The 22,607-nt window shown below is 45.5% G+C and overlaps 1 protein-coding gene across 1 annotated transcript in view; it reads right to left on the bottom strand.

Moving 5' to 3' along the window:
• The window catches only part of PGM2 (phosphoglucomutase 2), a 35,360-nt gene extending 15,774 nt beyond the window's left edge, over positions 1 to 19,586 (bottom strand). Inside the window, exons 1-6 of the mRNA XM_045076390.1 lie at positions 19,381 to 19,586; positions 14,147 to 14,314; positions 9,439 to 9,545; positions 4,932 to 5,016; positions 2,800 to 2,883; positions 2,483 to 2,676 (exon numbers count right to left, since the gene is read on the bottom strand). Coding sequence (XP_044932325.1) covers positions 2,483 to 2,676; positions 2,800 to 2,883; positions 4,932 to 5,016; positions 9,439 to 9,545; positions 14,147 to 14,314; positions 19,381 to 19,431 — 689 coding nt within the window. The 5' untranslated portion in view covers positions 19,432 to 19,586. The remainder of the gene's footprint in view (positions 1 to 2,482; positions 2,677 to 2,799; positions 2,884 to 4,931; positions 5,017 to 9,438; positions 9,546 to 14,146; positions 14,315 to 19,380) is intronic.
• Positions 19,587 to 22,607: the final 3,021 nt, after the last annotated feature.

The following is a 22,607-nucleotide window of genomic DNA, read 5'->3' as shown; positions in this document are numbered from 1 at the left end:
AGGGTCCTGGGATCGAGTCCCACATCGGGCTCTCTGCTCAGCAGGGAGCCTGCTTCCTCCTCTCTCTCTCTGCTTGCCTCTCTGCCTACTTGTGATCTCTCTCTCTGTCAAATAAATAAATAAATAATCTTTAAAAAAAAAAATTCCAGTGTTCTAATTGCTTGAATCTTAGGTTATTGTAGTAACCTAACCCATCTCTTTTGAAAGTGAATAAATGCACAAGGTCTCCTCTTAAAATAGGAAATAAAGTGCATCCGAAAAAATAAATATGCAAGACTAGTGAGAACAAATCTGGAAAAAATTGCTCAGATATTAAAGTGAAGTATAAAGCTATCATAATTAGAACAGTTTAGAATTAGATTAAAAAGGCAATTAAAGGAACAAAATAGAGAGTAGAAGTTGATCGAGTTTGAAATGGGAAATATATATGAGAAGCAGGAATGGCTTTATGGTTAACACGCTCTGAAGACATACTCTGAATGTAATTCCTAGAGTTCTGTCACTTATAAACTGTGTGACTGTTGGTTATTTACTCAACCTCTCTGTCACAATTTTCTCATCTATAAAATGGTGATACACCAGAACCTACCCTTAGCATTACTATGAGGATTAAAATGAGATTAAATTAATCAGTAAAGGGGCACCTGGGTGGCTCAGTGGGTTAAAGCCTCTGCCTTCGGCTCAGGTCATGATCTCAGGATCCTGGGATTGAGTCCCGCATTGGGCTCTCTGCTCAGCAGGGAGACTGCTCCCGCCCCCCTCTGCCTACTGTTCTGCCTACTTGTGATTTCTCTCTCTGTCCAAAAAAAAAAAAAAAAAAAAATTTTATAAAAAAAATTAATCAGTGAAAGTAAAGGCCTATAGAAACTATCTATAATCTATATAAACACTCAATCCAAGTGGGGAATTAGTTGATAAAGTGATATTTCCAATTAATCAGCAAAGATAGATTCTTTAATTTAATGTGTTGGTGTAACAGCAAAACCTAAAAAAAAAATAAAAACCAATCTGCTTTGCTATTTCATGTCTCACACAGAATTAAAAAATCACTAATGACTGAAAAGATTTAAAAACATTATAAAATGTAAATATGCAAGCCCTAGAAATAAGCAAGGGGTAAAAATAATCTTGGTATAAAGAAAGTCTGAGTACAACACAAAACTTAGAACTCATAAATTAGAAGACTGATAGACATTATCCATTTTTTATGAGTTCATCAAAAAGTTTCAATAAAAAAGTCCAAAGTTAACAACAACAGAAGGGAAAACAACATTTGAAATAAATGAAGATCGGTTTTCTCTACGAGCAAAGAGGTTTCACAAATGCAAAAAAAATGAATAAATATATAGAAAAATATAGGTGAAATAAACAGGAAAAAATAATTGATTCATACTTAAAGAATTCAAATAAAGTAAGATATTGCTTTCATCTAGCAAAATAAGAAATCTGATAATCCTCAGGACGGGTAAGATATATGGATCACATACTGTTCTGATACACTCGAGATAGTACGTCATTGAGCTTGATACAGATACAGTTGGGACTCTGCTGGTGGGAGCGTCAACAGGTAGAACGTGTTTGGAGAGTGATTTATTACTCATGGCCAACTCCGTCGATGCCCGTGCAATGTTGCTACAGGACCTGCCGCTTACGACACCCTGCACGCACACCCACACTAGCATCAAGGCATTGAGTGCGTTGTCACCGGTGCTCCCTAGAGGAGCGAGCCAGTCAAAATCCTTGTCTCCATGACATCCAATCAGAGGGACAGAGGGAAGGCGCACACATGTGTTCCGTTTGGGCTGTACACCGTTGACAGAATGGTCCCCCACATTCAAAAATGACGAGATTTCGCACAGAAAATGTAGGTTTCTCATTTCTGTCAGGGAGAACAAATCCGGCATCTGGAGACTCCTGACCTCCATTTGCACATGGTAACACCTGGCAAGGAGGGCCGCTCCCACCAGAGGCTCCTCTACCCTGCAGCCTCCGTTCCCAGTGGTCCCACAGAAACAGTATTAGAGACAGCCGAGAAACTGTGCCTCTTTAAAATCAGTGGTCTCTTCCTGGGGGGTCAGTCAAGGGTGGTGGGGCTCCAAGCATGTCACAGCAGGACAACACTGTTCCTTGGCTTGATGGCTTCTTCCCTCATTGCATGTCCTAAGTCTGCATCCCTGGGTTACACATAGGGGTGCGGCATGACAATGGAAGAGTCGGAACCAGCAGGGGTCAGCACAGAAGGGACCCATGACAAATGAACCGGAGGGGAAAAGGGCAGTTGTAAGACAGTGGCTCACAAAGCCCAAATTATGAATCACCTGTCCTTACAAGAAAAAACTACTGATCCTTGACCTACACCCTCTAAAATCAGATGCAGCCACAGTATACATACCCATCGAGAGAAAAACTGAACGAAAAATGAGAGCATTTGACTGAATCACCTTATTTGAGCTCATAGGAGGTGAGTTTACAATCCACTTACCTGTGGAAACAGTATTTTTTAAGGTCTTCAAAGTAGCTCTCGTTGATGGAAGCACTCGGGTCATGAAGCAGTGGACTGCCGTTAATTAAAGAATCGTCCCAAGCTTGAGGCCACGGCTCCAGATTTTCTTCAATAGCTTGAGAAATCGCCTTGTCATGAGGAGAGGTGATCTGAGCTCCGTTGTCCCAGTAGACCTGGAGAAGGCAGGCACGTATCCAGATGGCTTAGGTTCGTGGAAAATACAGCCTCCGTACCTGCACCATAAAGGAACAGGATGCAGACAGAGGACACGAGTACGGAGAGAAAAAGCAGAATACCTTGTACCCGTTATCCTGCTTTGGGTTGTGGGAGGCAGTTATCATGATTCCAGCACAAAGTTTCAAATGCAACACCGTGTAGGGCTGTAAAGGCAAGAAACAACAACACTTTTAAGTGAAAAATCAGAGATCCTCAGCCTGGGTCTTGTAAACTGTTTGTATCAACTTGTTCTTTTATTTTTTAAAAGATCTTATTTATTTATTTGACAGATAGAGATCACAAGTAGGCAGAGGAAGGCAGAGAGAAAGTAGGAAGCAGGCTCCCTGCTGAGGAGAGAGCCTGATGTGGGGCTCGCTCTCAGGACCCTGGGATCAGGACCTGAGCTGAAAGCAGAGGCTTTAGCCCACTGAGCCACCCCGGGGCCCCAACTTGCTCTCTTTTAATACACATAATAGAAAAACATCGTAAGAAGGTGTCCTTCTGTATGTTTGTGCCACACCCAGACGATCCTTACTATGATGGCTCAAAATTGAGGGACATGCACCCTATCCCAAGAAAACAGGTGAGTATTTTCCTAGGTGCCTTCTTCTCATTCTGTCTTCCACTTGGTAGAACCAGAAATCTGTTCAAACAAAAAGAAGTTCTAATCCTTCATCTCCCATTCTTTTCAGCTCTCGGCTCAGGACAGAAGTTTATGGATTCTGTTTCTTCCCTCCAGTGGCTTTGTCTTCTTTCCCATTTGCTTTTAGGGAACAGGGCAGGGTAATGTTGAAGAAATGGAGTGCTCCTACGGCCTGCTCACTCATCGCCCGCTCCAACGTTGGAAATCCCTTTTTGGTATTTCTACTCGGCTCCCACTTTGTGAGACTTTAGTTCCCCAGATGGGGAGAGGGATGGGGCTCTCCTCCCTTGGGCTCCCTGGGTGGCTCAGTAGGTTAAGCCTCTGCCTTTGGCTCAGGTCATGATCTCAGGGTCCTGGGATCAAGTCCCGCATTAGGCTTTCTACTCAGCAGGGAGCCTGCTTCCACCCCTCCCCTGCCTGCCTCTCTTCCTACTTGTGATCTCTGTCAAATAAATAAATAAAATCTTTTTAAAAAAAATATTTTGGGGGCTGTAGGTTAAGATTTACTACACACAGACAGCCTGAGATTCTAACCATCAGCCCCCCTCCAGCCTCCCACCAAGATCTCTGTGGTCAATTGTCCCTTTAGGGGTTATTTTATATCCCCCAAGCAAAGAAAAGGGGAGAACCACGCCACAGCACGGGAAAATGTTCAGGAGATACTCTTATAATTAATGTCTGATAGAAAAATAATAGCAGTTAACACTGACATTGTAGAGAAGAGCAAGAATGCTAGAACACATGGCAGTTTTTCCATCGAACAATGAAATCCAAGCTACATCTGGCTGTGTGTGTGTCTACTGGGTTATTGACAACCCGGAAGGTGTGGCATCTACCTGTCCATGCACTCGAGCCAGTGGAGCTGGCTTCTCTATTTATTCACCTCTTGTCCACCCGATGTAAGAAGCTGCATTCCACTCACATTTTTGGCTTAATTTCTAAAAAAAATGTACATTCGCAGCACCTGAGCCCATTTTTATAAAGTTCCATCTACTTAAAAAGAACAGTTGTCATAGTCCCTATTGTCCTTTTCTTTGAGTTCTGCTCTGTTAAGGATTTGATATTAAAAAAAAAAACTTCCTAAAATGTGCCAAGCAGGCTTCATGTCCTGGTCACGAACAGTATTTAGAACAAAACGTGTGTAGCAAAAGCTGGTTAATCAACTTGTCAAAAACATTCAGGGGGAGACACGGTTTGAGGTGAATTCAGATTTCTACCCAAGGAGTTTCCTGCCTGTGCCAGTGAGAAAAAGACACACAAACCCAATGAAAACACAGACAGCAAACAAAAGATATTTTGCTAACTAGTTAAAATACCCTTTGAATGCTAAGAAGGAAAATTGCACTTAGAAAAAAATAAACTCTGATGCATTAGGGGTTGAACACCTGAGAGATATTATTAGGATGTGGGGAGAACATACCCAGAGAGGTGAGAGGATGCCTGATAAATGCCAAGGGGCTCTCCTGTCAAATAAATACCCAAATCCCAATAGCTTAAAGACCGCAGAACACAGCCACATCCTATCCCTGATCCCGTGAGGGAAAATTAGAAAGAGAAAGGGTTACTTACCACAAAGGGGGTTGGGGTTATACCAGAAAAGAGGTACACAGGAATCCCTTGAGTGATAAATGTGGTTGCAGCAAGTCGGGCAAATCTGGAAATGCAGCGTGACGGGGGGAGAAAGGAGAGGAGCGTGTCAGGACCCTGGGTGCCGGTGGAGAAGGAAATGAGTGCTCGACCCCTTCTTCAGGTCATTCATTGTATTTCCATTGGCACAGAACACTGACCTTGGAGCAGTCTTAGGAGTCATCTTTGTTTTACAGAGATGGGACTAAAGCCAAGAAAAGCCAGGTGAGTTGCCTCATGTCAAACAAGTCCCACAGCAGCTGGCCGAGGGCCTCACCCAAGTTTTTCTGTTCCGTCTCAGGGGTTCTCAGCCAAGGGCAATTCTGCCCCTCTTATGGGACATCTGAAATGCCCGAGATGTTTTTGATGATCACTGGGGATTGCTAGAGCAGGCTAGAGGCTGGGGACGCCACCAAACACCTTATAATGCACACAGCAGGCCCCAACAAAGACTCACCCAGCCCAGTAGGACATCCCATGTCAACACGGCAGAGGCTGAGAAACCCTCATCTAAAGTTCTCACAATCCAATAGAAGCCACACAGACTAGCATCTGATTAGATGTCATCTCATGAAGTATAAGGCATATTGGCATATGTAGGAGAGTGTGTATGTATGTGATACATACATCGGGCAGAGACACATCTTGGCTCCATTCAGCCCTTTAAAACAAGACTTACATCTCTGACATTGAAGTTTTTCTTACCTTCCACAGGGCTAGCTTAGGGCAGGACACAGAACGGGGCATCAAATCTTTCTTCAGCCTTGGGGTAGACTATTTTATCACAAAAGCTGAGCAGTTTACTTTCATTGAACCACATACCATTATAGGATTAAATAAACAGATATGTACTCCTTCTCTTCCCCAATTTTTTTTTTTTTTAAGATTTTATCCATTTGACAGAGAGAGACATAGCGAGAGGGAACACAAGCAGAGAGAGTGGGAGAGGGAGAAGCAGGCTCCGTGCTGAACATGGAGCCCAATGTGGGGCTCGATCCTAGCATTCTGGGATCATGACCCAAGCCAAAGGCAGATGCTTAACAACTGAGCCACTCAGGAACCCCTCTTTCCAAATATTACTTGAGCACCAGCTTTAGCCAACACTATTCTGGAAGCTGGCTGGGCACAAAGAGATCTCTGTGTTTTCACAACATGAGCATTAAAATTCCTAGGATTCACAGTAATAAAAACAAGATTTTGACAGTGGGGGGAAAAAAGACTCTACGAAGGGAAACTCACAAAAATAACAAAATTCAGCAAAAACAATTTTAATAAAAATCTGAAGTAAGTCTAAACTGTAGTCATCAGAACTGAAGTAACTTCAAACAGATGTCACTTTCCCCCTCATGGAATGTTTTTCTTGTGTTCTGGGTGACTTAAAAGTGTTTTTTTTTTTTTCCCTTAAAGATTTTATTTATTTGACAGACAGAAATCACAAGTAGGCAGAGAGACAGGCAGAGAGAGAGAGAGAGGAGGAAGCAGGCTCCCCGATGAGCAGAGAGCCCAATGCAGGCCTTGATCCCAGGACCCTGAGATCATGATCTGAACCGAAGGCAGCGGTTTAACCCACTGAGCCACCCAGGTGCCCTAAAGGCGCTTTCTTAAAAGAAGCAAGGGAGACGCTCAATGCATACATTATATATACCAACTAAGTAACAGATCTGCACAGGAAAGATTCAATGTGTTCTCTGTGTATGCTTGATGGTTACTGTTTATGTGTTTATGTTTCCCCACCAGATCTTTAAAACTGGGAGATGAAAGGACTAATAAACAATTCCTTACATAAAGTTCTGCACCTGCAGTCGTTTCTGCCTCTTTAACGAGAGTCCATTTACTCACCATAATGTTTGACCATGTACTGGTTCGGTACTTATGCGACTATCTCTGAACATCTTGCAAGTTGTGGAATGGAGCAACCCTGGGCTCCACTCCACCCCATCACACCCGGAGACTTGAGCCATAAACTCACAGAGCGGTCACTTTCTGGAAATGCTATGGCTCTAAGGCCAGAGCTAGAAATATCCATACCTTAATCACCAACATGAACATATCCGAAGGATGTGTCAACCAGAAGCTGAGAATCAGCCCCAAAAGAAGCAATTTCAGAAGCTCCACAGGCACAGTTGGCCATGTATGTGCATGGCACATGCTCTGGCTAGAGGCAGTGACCCGGCCCCCGGAGACAGAAAAGCATGCTTATGACCTAATTCTTTTCTTTTCTTTCTTTCTTTCTTTCTTTTTTTTTTTTTTTTGTTTAAGATTTTTAAAAAGATTGTTTAAAGCTTTTTTTTAAGTTTTAAAGATTTTTTAAGAAGGTTATTTAAAGATTTTTAAAGATTATTTATGTGACAAAGAGAGACAGAGCACAAGCAGAGGGAACAGCAGAGGGAGAGGGAGAAGCAGATTCCCCAGTGAACAGGGAGTGCCATGCAGGGGACTCGATCTCAGCACCCTGGGATCATGACCTGAGCTGAAGGCAGGTGCTTAACCAACTGAGCCACCCCCAGGTGCCCCAAGTATGACCTAATTCTAACTGTAGACTCACTAACTAAAAACTGATGAACTAATATTCTGGCTTATACTACGCCTCTCTCTTAAAAATGTAGAGCTACGGCTTTTCTCTTGCTGTACTGACATAAACCACATTTTTGAGTCTGCAACTTAGGAGCAAAAATCTTATGGGGGCGCCTGGAAGGCTGGGTTGGCTGAGCATCCAACTTTTGATTTCGGTTCAGGTCATGATCCCAGAGTCCTGAGATCAAGTCCCATCTGGGACTTGTCACTCAGCACAGAGTCTGCTTGAGGTTCTCTCTCTCCCTCTCTGTCCTTCTCCTCCATCTTGTGTTTTCTCTATAACTAAGTAAATAAAATCTTTAAAAAAGAAAAAAGGGCAAAAATCTTATGTCATTCCGAGTTTAATCTAGTAGCTAACAGTATCTAATTTTATGCCCTGGCCATAGTCTCTCAGAGGTGCACATTTGTTCCTATCAATGCTCCTCTCTTAGATTAGAGGCTCTTCAGGGGCAAAGATTAGGACTCTGTGAACTTAGGGCACCTGGGTGGCTCAGTCAGTTGGGCATCTGCTTCGTCTTGGGTCATGACCCCAGGGTCCTGGGATCGAGTCCTGCACCCAGCTCCCTACTCAGCAGGGAGCCTGCTTCTCTCTCTGGCCCTGATGCTCCTTACTGCCCATGCTCTGTTTCTCATACTCATACTCATACTCATACTGTAATTTAAAAAACAATCTTAAAAAAAAAAAGACTCTGTGCACTCCTTCTGTGCTGTAAAGGTAATGAGACCTTTCATTAATATTAAATATTTGTACGTTCTTCCACTCTAAGAAACTACTAATACATTCACTCTGGAGTGACACAAAGATTCATCATAATAGGGGAAGCGTTCAAGTGGAAAAGAGGGTCATGTAACATCATTAAGAGCAGGGGGTGGCAACCTAGGGCTCATCTTTCAATAAAGTTTTATTGGAACATCACCATGCCCATTCAGTATGCATTAGCTATGGTTGTGCTTCTTGTGCTCGGGGCCAGAGTTGAGTAGTTGTGACAGACTATATGGCCCATATTGTGTAAAATGTTTAACTCTTTACCCTTTAGAAATAAAGTTAGCTGACCACTGCTGTCAGCTTCTTTATGCTGAAACTGTGACTCCTTCTCTCGCTTCATGACATCAAAGCACAGAGATAAAAGTACACACTTCATCAGCTGTTGCGAGAATTGAATAAGCAAATAGCTAAGGGCCTTGTTCATATCCAGCACTCAAGCAATTGCTCCAATTACTATTAATAGCATCTTCATCATCGGCTTCGGCATCTGCGTCATCATCTGCTGGTGGCTACGTGAGAGTCCCAATGGTTTGAGAATGATACAAGAATGAAACTGAAAACAGGTGCTCACGAAATGGGAAGGAGCTCAAGGGGCATAATGAATAGTGGGGGAAGAAAAATATATGGGGGCGTCTGGTGGCTCAGTCGTTAGGCTGAGCAATGGGACTGAAAAGACCTCTGACTTTGGCTCAGGTCACGATCCCAGGGTACTGGGACTGAGCCCCACATCGGGCTCCCTGCTCTGCGGGGAGCCTGCTTCTCACTCTCCTACTCCCTCTGCTGTGTTCCCTCTCTTGCTGTCTCTTTCTGTCAAATAAATAAATAAAATCTTTAAAAAAAAAAAAAGGCAAATGGAAGAAAGGGAGAGGGAGAAATAATGCTGCCTCTTTAAAAATATGTCTCTCCTTTAGACAGACCTTAAATTCTCTTTTGTCTGAATAATTTCATTCTTTTAACCCAAACGTAAAACCAGAATTCATAAAAGTTGCAAACAGAATGTACTCATCATTCTCATAGGGAAGCAATGGGGCTGACAAATGTACGTGAGGTGATTAAAGATAAAACCACACAATACCTACAAAAAATGGTTTCTTATGTATCTTTCCATACCTTTTGCTGTTGCCTCCACTCGGTGGATGAGCTCGAGCATCAAAGCTGATCACAACACCTCTTTGCTTCAGGTCACTGAACTGCTTTTCCAGATATCTGCAAAACCCCTAAAAAAAATCCCATGGATAATTAAACAAACTGAACGATAAGAAAATAACAGCTTTATTTATTGTCTCCCTGTATGTCTGAGGCACTGTGCTAGACACTTAGTATCTGTTCTCGGTAACCTCCAGATAAACTTTACCAAGGAATCCCATTGTACAGACGGGAAAGCTAAGGTTCAGAGGCGCTAGCTTGCCCAGACTCATGAGAAACAGAGCCTGGATATCTACCTGGGTCCAGTTAGAGGTAGTACAGGCAGGGGTTAAAAGCACACAGAACCTGTGGGCTCCTACTCCCCTCTGCCACCTTCGAGAACAAATGACAAATCCCTTAACTGCTTGATGCCTCACTTTCCTATTCTGTAAAACAGGAAAACAATAGTACCCACCTCAAAGGGCTGTTTCTAGGATTAAATTAATTAAAACCTGAGTGCTGGCATCCGACACCCAGCAAGCACTATCTGTTTGCTGTTATGAGCATTATTTTTATGACTTTCCTTCAAGGTCTACATTCCTCCCTTCACACGAGTTCTAAGATGTCTGAGGAAAAGGTGTTTCAGACATTTCTCCCTGCTCGGTAACACAGTAGGTGAAGGAAACGTGGTATGTTTTATAAGTTTTTGACGATTATCTGATCTAAACCTGCTCTACTTGTGATCTTGCTGCCCAGCAGGCCGAGGTCTTTTCAGTCCCATTGCTGACCAGCAGGCCGAGGTCTTTTCAGTCCCATCACACGGCTCAGCCAATGACACATCTAAAAATTGTGTGGATTTTGGGTGATTCCCACCTGCTGATGGAACACACAATTCCCGAATCTCAGTGGGCGCCGTAAATCACATCAATTGGAAATATGGAAGATTAGAGAAACACTGAATCCTGAATTTGATAGGTTTATCTCATGGGACAAAATGGGTTTTTTATAAAAGGAAAGCGGGTTGACTGAGTAATAATATTACTTATTTCACTTTGACTGAAGAAAGTCTTTTTTTTGGTTCCACCCTTAAAGGGACATCTTTTAAAAAAGTAAATATAACTCTTCGTGTTTGGGAGGGGAGATACTTTACAGCTTTGTGGCCAGAGCAGTGCCAATGGAGAATACCTTTCATTTTTCTTAGACAAAAATACTGCTTTGGGCAGCCCTTCTGAGGTTGAGCGATAAGAAGGACATGTGTGCATTGGTTCTATGGGTTTTCCAGAAGGTACCCAGATGGCTCTAAGGCTTACACCAGTGACAGCACTCTCTGCCCCAGCTCCCATCGGTCCCCGTGCTGTGGCTTCAGTGTTCGAGGGCACAAAAAGCACCCAGTCTTAGCCCAGAATCCTCACACCACCAAGTCACTCTAAAAAACTCTGGGGCCAGCTGGGACTGAGGGCCCGAGAAAATGGCTAAGAGAAGAGGGATGTTTATTCTAGAGAAAATAACTCAGTATGTGCGGAGGGAGGTTTATGGAATTGAAATGTGATTACAGGAGACAGGAAATGAACTTTGTACAGCTTCAAAAGCTCAAACCATGACCAATATGTGAAAGCTAAAGACAGATTTAAGCTCAAAATCACAAAACCATTCTTTTTTTCATCTTTTTGTTTAGAGCAGGAGGGAGGGGCGGAGGGAGACAGAGAATCTTAAGCAGGTTCCACCCCCAGCGCAGAGCCCAATGGGAGGCTCGATCTCACCACCCTAAGATCATGACCTGAGCAGAAATTAAGAGTTGGCTGCTTAACCGACTGAGCCACCCAGGCGCCCCAAAACCATTCTTTAATGAGTACAACCCAGAGACAGAATGGTTATTTTAGAAGACGGTGAGGGCTCTCCATCATCAACGCGAGGTGGCCTGGTGAAGTAGCCTTTGAGGAAATTAGAACTGCTATCGTGAGGCCAGCAACACAGAAATTTCCTTCCAGTCTCTACCCCGTTTCCTACGGGGACATTTATGACTCACATATACCGGCTTCTTAAATCCAAGCCGATAAATTTTGGAGCACCGTTAGGGGAAGAGTTCACACTGGAGGCCAGCAGCAGGAGGGCCTGGACCACAGAGAAAGTCAGCACATTCTGCCCGGTGACGCCACCCCAGGCTGGGGATGGAAGCCTGGCTGGTCTGTCCTGGGAGCCTCTTTTGCTGATTATTAACCACTCCCAAGACTTCAAAAATTGTCCTAACTCGTAGCATCCTTGTTGCCTACTGTAAACATTCAGTGTAGGCTGGATAACCTACTTCAAAGTAGTGGCGACTCTAGAGGAAATTATCACAAGGAGTGGCTGGTTGCATCAGCTGACCTTTCAAGGATCTACTCATTTTAGTTTTGTGGGATTCTTACCTATCACAAGGTCTACTCCCAGAAGAGGCCAATTCCCCTAGGGGAAAAGATGGATGAGATAGGGCGTAAGAGCTTTCTGTGGATCAATTTCACCATACCTACAAATGAGATGTAGGTGAATACAGAAGAAAAGGCTCTGGGTTCATCTGGAATCCCTTAGAATCCCCAACAATGATGCCTAACAGGGGATGGAACCAACTGGTCTTTCCAAAGAGAGCCATGTGCATATATTCCATTCCCTGTGCTCCTCTAATGGGACAGTGACATTCCTCCATTGAGAGGTGGGTGTCTATGTGCTCTCTCCTTGAACAGGAACAACCTTCTTGGGTCACTGCTACCTAAGAGAATATGACGGAAGTGAGTTTGTATGACTTTCAAGGCTAGGTCCTAAAAGAAAAGTCAACACAGCTGCCACCTGTATATACTCTCTGCGGTGCTCTCCCTGGCTGCTCTCCTAGCCACGTTGTAGGAAGGCTCCAGCCCCAGCTAAGGTCTCAGCCAAAAGTCAGCAGGAAGTGCAGACTTGAGTGTGAATGAGCTTTCAGTGATTCTAGCCTCTAAGCTGGCTCCAGTGATGCGAAGCCCTGAAGAGGTGAGCCGTCCTCACTGACCTCCACCTAAAGATTTGTAAGCAAAATAAATGTGGCTGTTTAAAACCACTGTGTTTGGGTGATGTGTTATACAGTCCTAGTACCTAGAGCACAGGGTGACCTTAGCCAGGGGCACGATTCCATGCTAGCCATAAACTGGAACAGGATTCCCAGGCTCACTCCACTCCGAGCCTTCCCTCCAAAAAGATCTCAGGGAGCCCTAGTGCTGAACAGGACTTCGGAGCCAGCGTTTCCATGGCAACCCCATACCCTTATGCAAGACCTCCTTATTAGGGTTTCACTAGCACATGCCCAGGTCTGCCTTTGATGCTGGGAGCTACATGTAAGGTACACATAATCATCGTTAGTCAACTCTTCTGGATTCTTCTTCCCTCCAAATTAAAGTCGCCTTCATCTTTTAACAAGTCTAAGTAGGAAGAAACAGAATAATCGAGTCTTCATTTCCTTCATAAACAAAACTCTAGCTACTCCGTGGCAGAAAGATTTCATCTGTATTCCTAAAAGTTGGGTGTACACTCTTGACTGTAAAATTGACAAATGAAGGAAAAGGAACTCAGCAATAATTTCCACCTATACTATCAATTCACATGAAACAGAATCAGCTTCTGGTTACTCTAGCAGTGAGAAAAGCTTCTCAGTGTGTGCATCGGTATCACCATTGCAAAGTACGAGACCATAAAAGTCTCCAGCTTAGCTGGTGGATTTGCACTGGAATGAAAGTTCCACGAGGGAATCTGTCTGTTTAAGTCATTGTTGTATCTTCAAAGCCTGGCACTTGGTAGACATTCAATAAATCTCTGTAGAAAGAAAGGAGGAAAGAAGGAAAGGGAGGGAGAGAGGGAGAGAAGGAAAAGAGAGAGGGAGGGAGGAAGAAAAAAAAGGAAGAAAGAAAGAAAAGCAGGCTGTATGAATTTTGAAACACGTACCTTTTAACCAACTGCACGAGCCTTATTGTGCTGAGTAAATGTATGACTCCCTGGGTCTCGGCAAACCCACAAGACCTGGCCATAATTAAAATTATATAGGTCCCTCGAATACAGAAGGAGCCCAGGGTTGTATTAATTAGACAAGGAGGCCATTAGACTGTGGAGGCTTTAATGTCTTGGTAGCCTATAGAAGCAAATCCAAACCCGAGCCTGTAAAGGCCTGAAGGTTAAATTCAAACCTAAGGGGAGCCAATTACAAACAGCCAGAGGGACTTACCTGAAAAAGGCAACCACAAGAGCTATAGCCAGTCTATTAATTTCCTCCCTCCGCTTCTGCTTCTTCTCTGGAAGTCCCCCCACCACCCGCCGCCCCACTCCTGCCAGTGGGGGGGCTCCTAAGCTTGATACTGCCCAAGACTCAAATGGGTTTTTGCTCAAATAAATGCTTAAAATTGTCAACACGCCTCAGTTTATCCATTACAGCTGGGAACATGTTAAGAATAACCAAGAAATAAGGGCACCTGGGTGGATCACTAGGTTAAAGCCTCTGCCTTTGGCTCCGGTCATGATCTCAGGGTCCTGGGATAGAGCCCCATGTCGGCTTCTCTGCTCAGCAGGGAGCCTGCTTCCCTTCTTCTCTCTCTCTTCCTGCCTCTCTGCCTACTTGTTATCTCTGTCTGTCAAATAAATAAAATTTTTTAAAAATCTTAAAAAAAAAAAAGAATAACCAAGAAATAGAAAAATGTGGTACCTGTGTAGTCTGGATGATGGTCAAGTCATTCATACGAGCAATTCCCGTTCCCATAGCTGCTCTAAGGCCGGCTGTCCCAAACTCCATTCGAGCCCCAAAACATTTCTGTAGTTCTTCTTTATTTCCATCCTTAATTAGTTGTTTTGCTGACTCTAAAGTTAAAGGATTCTGCGAAACAGAAACGTGCACAACAGATACAGCCAACTGAATAACAGAATTAAACATCTGAAATATTTTTAAAAGACCCACAATAATTTAACCTATAGGGGGAAAATGTATATATTTGAAAAGTCCTATACCTATGGCTTTCCAGTTTTCTGATGACATTAAAAGTTGAAATACGAGGTAAGGTTTTTGTGGGTGTGTGTGTATTGAAGTATAGTGACACAAAATGTCACATTAGTTTCAGGGGATTCAATTTTTTAATTATTATCTGTGACACTGTGATACAGTATGAAATACAGATTTCATTTTTGTCCCTGGCTCCTGGAATAGAGCTTCTCACCGAAACCGGAGGAATTTGCAGAGTGGCGGAGTAAGAACAACTTCTCTTATTCATAATAAACCCCTTTCAGCCAAACCTGAGTTTATGCCCAGGGAGTGACCTGGTTGCCAGAGAAACCAACTAGTAACTAGAGGGCTGGAGCCTGGGTTCCCCCACCAGTGGTCAATGACTAGATCCCTCTCAGGGAAACAGAACGTCCCCCCAAACCCTCAACCCCTAGGGTCAGAGACCTTCAGAGCTGGTGAACACCTGGGGCACTGGCAGAGCAGGGAAGCTCTGTACCCCTTCCCACACACCTTGCCTTACACAGCTCTTTCATCTGGTTGTTCCTGAGCTGTATCCTGTACAAGAAAGCTGGTAATCCTAAGTAAAATGCTTCCCTGAGCTCGGTGAGCCATTCTAGCAAATTCTCAAACCTGAGAAGTGTGGGGGCGCCTAGGTGGCGCAGTGGGTTAAAGCCTCTGTCTTCAGCTCAGGTCATGATCCCAGGGTCCTGGGATCGAGCCCCGCACTGGGCTCTCTGCTTAGCAGGGAGCCTGCTTCCTCCTCTCTCTCTCTCTCTCTCTGCCTACTTGTAATCTCTGCCTGTCAAATAAATAAATAAAATCTTAAAAAAAAAACAAAAAACAAAAAACAACCCTGAGACATGTGGGTCATGGGTACCCCTGATGTATCGCTGGCTGGTCAGACGTACAGATAGATGACAACCTGGGGCTTTTGACGGGCATCTGAGGTGAGGGGTAGTTTTGTGGGACTGAGCCCACTGAGGGCAGTGTCTATGTTCAGTCTGCTCGGCTGAGTGTCAGAACTGAGGGAAACTGTAGGATGTTGGTCAGTATCCATAGAGAACTGGAAAATAACTCGGTGTGGGAACCCGTACATTTGGTGTCAGAAGTGTCGTGACTAGAAGGAAGTCGTTTTCTCCTTTATAATGCGTTATTTTCTTTCCCACCATGGCAAGTGCTTTTGGAGAAACGGAATGAACACATAGGTTTGGGGATGGAATGCCAGCCATGCCATCACCTGCCAACTGGATGCCCTTGGGAAGACCAATTTAGCTTCTTGAATTCTCAGTTTCCTCATCCATAAAATGGGAACAGTCTAGAAGCTCCTTTACAAGCTGGTTCGGAGGTGGTTTGCATTAAATTAATGCAAAACCTCTTCCTCTGTCTGGAACTTAGTTGTACTCAAACGTTCATTTTCTTCCCTAGTATTTTCAAATTTTCCCGCAGAGTTATGAGATTATATACTTTAAATCAAAATCTTACGACGGTAGTATCTTCTAATTTGTACAATCCTTTCACAGACCTGGTCAAATGTGAAGCTTGCAATGGCCGCAAGAAGCGGACAATAACAGACACTCCAGTTTACAGAGGAGAAGCCTCAGAGTTCAAGTGACTTTATTATATTAGCTGTTTCAAATAGACACTCATGAATCATTTAAGTTCATTTATATTGCCCAATTTTCTTTGTTCAAGAGTCGCAGAAAATGTTAGGAATGGAGGAAAAATGACAATCACATTAATTCCACATCAGACTTTTAAATAAAGAGTTCGGAGGAACCAGCAAGTAAACACTTTATCTCACAGTCATCATCCAACTACCGAACATGCAGCCAAGATATGCCACGTAATTAAACTTTGAAATGCTACTGCAATTAAAACTAGGCTTTCTGGAAGCAAGCCCATATTTCCAGATTGTTCCACCTTGGGGTCGGGTAACCCCCCCCCCCCACCTTTCGGGTTAAAAGCAATAGCCACTAATCACAGAGCACAATCTGACCAATCAGATTGTCAGGTCCCCTCAAGGAAGGGTTTGGATCTGGAACACAGAAGAGATTTAAGAAATATTTGTTGAGTGAAAGAGGAAACACAGACTTCAAGGTCACACCCAATATCTGGTGAGTCTCCTGTACACAGGGTAGATGTGGAAGACGCCAGTTGGCCTTTGGTAGCCATTAAAGACCTAATCGCCTGAGAGAAACCAAAGAAGACAGAGACAGAACTGCACAGTCAGGAGGGCGGAGTAGATTAGCATCAGCCATGAGAGTGACCAAAGCTGACAGCAGAGACACCACAAGGGATGGGGGTAGGGGGATGAAGGCAGGGTGGGAACCCAGAGGGCACCTGCCTTGTGGCCCTGGGGGAAATCAGACCAGACCACTCCAGTGCTTTTGGTTGGGGGGATGCTCCCCACTTGGCATCTGTCTCGAACCGAGGAAGAAAGGAAAGAGCAACAGGAGTGGTAGAAATTTAAAAATAAGAAGGAGGGGTGCCTGGGTGGCTCAGTCAGTTGAGTGTCTGACTTGATTTCCACTCAGGTCACGATCTCAGGGTCCTGGGATCAGGTCCCGCAACAGACTCTGTGTTCAGTGCGGAATCTGCTTGGGATTCTCTCTCTCCCTCTCCCGCTGGCCCTCCCCCTACTTGTGATCTCTCTCTCTCTAGCTCTCTAAAATAAATAAATAAAATCTTAAAAAACAAATAGAGAAAAAGGATAATATCCCTTCATCTCTACCCAGGGAGGTACTCTCTCTCTCTCTCCATATACAGATACAACACTTTGTGGAAATTAGATTTTTATTTCTTCAAAGAGAAAGCCTCATTGAAAAACGCATTAACAATTATGATTTTAAAAGGATTCTAGGGGCCACTAGATGGCTTAGTCAGTTAAGTGCGTGACTCTTGATTTCAGCTCAGGTCATCTCAGGGATATGAAGTTGAGCCCCACCTTGGGCTCTGCGCTGGGTGTGGAGGCTGGTTAAGATTCTTTCTCTCCCTCTGTTTCTCCCCTCCTCTTAAAAAAAAAAAAAAATTCTACCCACTTCAAGTTACTAAGTTATCAGAAATAGTTTCCTTCCCTAAAGAATTACAAGGCCCTCTTTCCAGGAAAAGAAAAACCACCCAGGGACTTGCCAATAGCATCCTGTGTGGGATGTGTCCTCATTTCTTGCTCAGGGGCCAGAGGTGGAGAGGAAGACCTGGCCCCCTATGCCAGCTTGCAATTTCCCTTCCTTCACTCCGTAAGTATGAGCTGTGCACCGGGCCAGGTCCTAATAACCATGGAAGTTAATGAGGAAGTGGACAGGGACAGCTATTTAACTTGTCTGGGCCCAGGGCAAAAGGAAAATGTGGGACTCCTTGTTTAACAAGTTTTAAGAATTTCAAAAGAGGTCAGCAGAGGATTAAACCAAGTGCTGGGCCCTCCTGAACAGGGGCTGTGCCACCAAAGGCATCCTGCCTTTGAAGTCAACCCTGGGGCCAGACATTAACAAATACACCCACAAACAAGGTTTTCTTTTGTTTTGTTGTTTTGTTTTGTTTTCACTTTTTTGGACCAATCTAGAGATAGTATTAGGGAGACATAATTTACCACTGGTTGCCCAGGAAGGCCTATCTACCTAAAACACCTTGAAGTTCAGACCCAAAACAGGAGTAACAGCATGAGAATCAAGTTCAGCAGAGGAGCCAAGGAACACTCTGGGAAAACAAACTACATGCCCCAAAGAGCAAGTAGGAGAGTTAGATAAGAAAAGGGGTGTTTTCTGGAGTGGGGTCCCTAATTCTCTCTCTTTGTTCTAGCACCGGAGAATAAACAGAGGAAAAGCTAGCCGTGCTATCTTTCCAGAAAAGTCAGAGAGGGGAAGCAGGTGCCGGAAGCCAGGCGGGCCCCATCAGGAGGACCCACGTTCACAATGGACTACCTGGGAGAGGTGGATGGGAAAACTGTTCTGCAAAGTTCCCAGGAGCAAAAGGCAAAGGATGGACGAGAGGATTGTTTCTGGGGATGCACCGCCGGCGGCCAAACGATGGCTGAGCCAGCAGTCTGAGTGACATCAATGCGCGCACGCCCCAGTTGGACATGACCTCTGGGACAGGCCAAGTCCAGACAGCTCCAGCTTGCTCTCCCACTCCTCCACCGGCACCCCAGACGGCCAGATGGCTCGTTTTGTCCCGGAACAACTTTCCCCGGGGAAACTTCGGATCTGCCACAAGTAGTCCAAATGCAAGGAGGCCTGGCCACCCCTGCTTCCTCCTCCTCTGTCTTCCCGTGTTTGATGAGAAAAACAACTTGGATTTTCTGAGTTGCTGCCAAGCCCTTTTACAACGTTATAACCCTGCTCACACCCAGAGGGATCCCCGCCCTCAGTTTTCGCTTTGCTTTTCCCGGAGCACCTTTTAAATAACCACAGAAGCGTTCAGCGGGGAGAAAAGTTAGCGACCGCCCCCCAACCACCCTACACAGGGTGCTTGCCACCCTGCTCTCTCTGAGACTCCCCGGTGACCGGGGACGGAGGGCTGACCTCGCCCCGGCTCTGCACCCACTCCCGGTGACCTCGCCCCGGCTCTGCACCCACTCCCCACTGCTGGATCCGTCATTCAGCTGTGACTCTACTTCCTCTGGGTGGATGCACTGAAACTGCGCCTAGCATCCACCTGCCCGGGTGGGCTCCGCTTCCCCGAAGCGGGAGTCCGGCTGCTGAGGGAGCGAGCTGTGGCCTTCCGGGGCGGCTCGCGTTTCCCCATCCAGCAGCTCGGGATCTGCATGTTGGTAAATTCGGTATCGCGGCTCGGGTCTTCCTCGGGGCCGTGCGCCCGGCGGGTGCGAGCGGCAGGATGCAAGGAAGCGCAGGCGCCCGCGCTCTCCGCGGGAAAGGCAGCGGGGCGCCTGCGGGGTGCGGAGGGTCCCACGGCTCCCCCGGACGCTCCCTCCCCCTGTCGCCCCTCACCTTGTCCCATCGCAGCCACCGCGCTGTCTCCTGGTCCAACCGGGTGTCCATGCCGGGCGCTCCCCGAGCCGCGGTTGCCGCCGCTGCCTTCCGCGCACTGCCGGTAGCCAAGCTGGGGAGGCCGCCGGACTGCCCTTCCGGGCGGCCACTGCGAGGTGGAGGAGGCGGGGCTTGGAGAATTGGGGGCGGGGCGGAGGCGGGGCGGAGACGGCAGAAGGCGGGGCGGGGAGGACCCGCCGCGGGAAGGCAGCGTCCGGGAGGCAAGTGACGAGCTCCGCCTCCTTGCAATTTACCCGAGCGCCTCTAGGGGGTACGGAGGGCCGGGTCAGTGCAGGGGGAGGGAAAGGGGGAGGGGCGCTGGGGCAGTATAGGGGGGTTAGGAGGCGGGCCGGGATACTGGAGGTGGGGAGCGTGTGGCTGAGAAGGTCTTTACCATCGTCTCTGAAAGGTCCTGAGGTCACCTCCATCCACACAACAGCGATTCACCGAGTTCCTACTGAGTGCCAGGCACCTCGTCAGTGCTGGGGCCAAGGATGAGTAAACCCAGGGAGGAGCCTAAAATTTATGTGGAAATTCTGAGGGTCACGAATAACAGGAAAATCTCGGAAAAAAAGGGGGGGGGCAGGATTAATATAAAGAGACGGTGGGACGGAATGGAGAGCCTGGAAACAAAATCGCAGGTGTATGGACAGCTTACTTCAGAGAGGGCACGGTAGAGCAGGGTGAAAGGACTTTTGTTTGTCAATTAATGGTGATGGTTCAGCTGGCATCCAGGTGGCGAGAAGGGAAAAGAAGCTTGAGCCCCCGCCTCATATCACATACAAATAAGCGTTCTAGGTCTGTTGTAGATCTAAGTGTGAAAGGTAGAGTGAAAATTCTAGAAGCTAAGATAGGAGTACATTTTCACGACTTGGGGATCACTAAACCAACAAAGATTAATGCAGTGAGCCTAAAAAGGTGTGTGCAAGAACATTCCTAGCAGCATTATCTGTGAGAGCCCCAAGGGGAAAACAACTTTATGTCCGTCAACAATACAATGGCTAATACCATGGTATGATCATAAAATGATGTAAATGAATTATGGTATATTTATATAGCAATGAAAATGAACAGTTGTTATATATATCATGGATAAATCTTGTAAACATTAAGCTGAGTGAAAGAAACCAGACCTTCCTTCCTGCCCCTCCCCCCAATATTGGACCATTCCAGATAAATGACATTCTACCATAGGTAAAACTATAGGGAAAGAAAACAAATCAGTGCGTCCCAAGACCTGGGGATGGGGAGAGGGATTGATTACAAAGGATTCAAGGGAATTTGGGGGGTGAGGGAACTGTTCTGTATCTTGATTGAAGTATGATAAATAAAACTCTGTGTTTAAGAAAAATCCTAGAACTGCATACTCAGAAAGATAAATTTCACTGTACGTAAATTCACAGTACATATCTCTACGTTTAAGTCTTAAGATTTAAAACGTTAAAGATTTTATTTATATATTTGACAGAGAGCGAGCACAAGCAGGGGAAGTGGCAGTCAGAGGGAGAGGGAGAAGCAGACTCCCCGCTGAGAAGAGGGTCTTGATGTCTTGATGGAATGGTGGGACAAGAAGCTGGATCCCGGGACCCTGAGATCATGACCTGAGCTGAAGGCAGATGCTTAGCCAACTGAGCCACCCAGGTACCCCAAGATTTAAAACTTTAAAAAGGATGTAAGACTAATCTATTGATGTCAGGAGATTCTTACTTTGGGAAGGAGAACAGTGCCTTCTGGGATGTTGGGACTGTTTTATTGTCCGGTGTAGTGGTTGCTTAAGTGGGCTCATTTTGTAATAATCCACTGGGCTGCCCTTATGAATTGTTTATTTTCTATATGTTCTATTTCAATTTTAAAAAGAGAACAGGGGCTTCTGGGTAGCTCAGCTGGTTGAGTCTAACTCTTAATTTTGGCTCAGGTCATGATCTCAGGGTCAGGAGATCCATCCCTGAGGAGGGCTCACCCTCTGTGGGGAGTCTGCTTGGGATTCTCCCTGTCCCTCCGCTCCTCCTTTCCTTGCATGTGTGCTCTCTCTCTCTCTCTCAATAAATAAATAGATCTATCTTAAAAAAAAAAAAAAGGGAAAGAGAGAACAACTTATACCCAGGATTTGTTGTATCTGTTTATACAGGTAGATTGCTCTTATAATGGCACCACATATAATTACAGACTGATAAAAACATTAGGAGGGAAGCAAGGAGATTCCAGGAGGGGAATCTCGTTCATTAGGCAGCTGTCCTAGTCTGGGAAGCTTCCCTTCCCACTCAAATTTTATGTGGAGACACGAGGGAAGGACACGTTAATGGCGGAGGAGACAGCCTGGAAAACCCTTTCCAGATCGACAGACTCCTCCGAGTGGTCCCTCTCCTGAACCTAAAGGCGGGAGAGACTGGAGCACAGTCAAGAAGAAGTGAAGAAAGATGAGAAGGCTCAGTCTGCCGTCTGTCAGGCTGTGTGGCAGCCAAACCCACTTGGGGCTGTCTTGTTCTGTCAACCGGACAGACCAACCTTCTTTGCAATCATGCCAGGACAGAAACTGCAGGACCCAGAAAGTCAGAGACTAGGTGGGTATCACTTGCCCTTTGTGTCCCTCTCACACGCCAGAACTCTCCCAGGTTGCTCTGTGTGGCTTCAGCTTCTGCCAGGGATGGGGAGGTAGTGGGGTCCTGGACCTCAGATCTTACCACTTCCTCCATGATGGGAATGACTGCAGGTGAGTCTCTGCTGCGGTTCAGAAGGTTTGGGAGCGGGGCAGTCAGGGGATACGTTGACACTTTTCATTATTTTCCTCACCACGGAATTATGGGTCCATTGTATCATTCAGTCAGTACCATTTTAACCTCTATTTGGGACATCCAGGACGCAGATTTCTCAATATTCAACATTCAAGGAGAGAAAGCAATAGGATTTTTAAACTGAGAGGACCTTTTAACAAGGAAGTTGCCAAATTGTAAGTAAATTCTCCTCCCTTTTCCTGCAAAGGGCACCAGGATCTGGGCTATGGTGCTGGAAACAAGGAAGAATGGTCTCATGGCAATGATCTTATGGCAATGCTCCCATCTGCTTCCCTTGTGAAGTCGAAAACAGTCTAAGGTTGCATCCGGGGATCTCTCTGTGCAAGGAATTTTCCCAAGGTCTCCTATAACTAGGATGCCTGCCCTGGGAGTGTCTCTGGTTCTGGAATGATCCAG

Source organism: Mustela putorius, unplaced genomic scaffold (genome assembly GCF_011764305.1).
Source record: "Mustela putorius furo isolate JIRA1106 unplaced genomic scaffold, ASM1176430v1.1 tig00000083_pilon_pilon_pilon, whole genome shotgun sequence".
In the NCBI taxonomy this organism is placed as follows: domain Eukaryota; kingdom Metazoa; phylum Chordata; class Mammalia; order Carnivora; family Mustelidae; genus Mustela; species Mustela putorius.
This window is presented reverse-complemented; position numbering and strand designations above follow the sequence as displayed.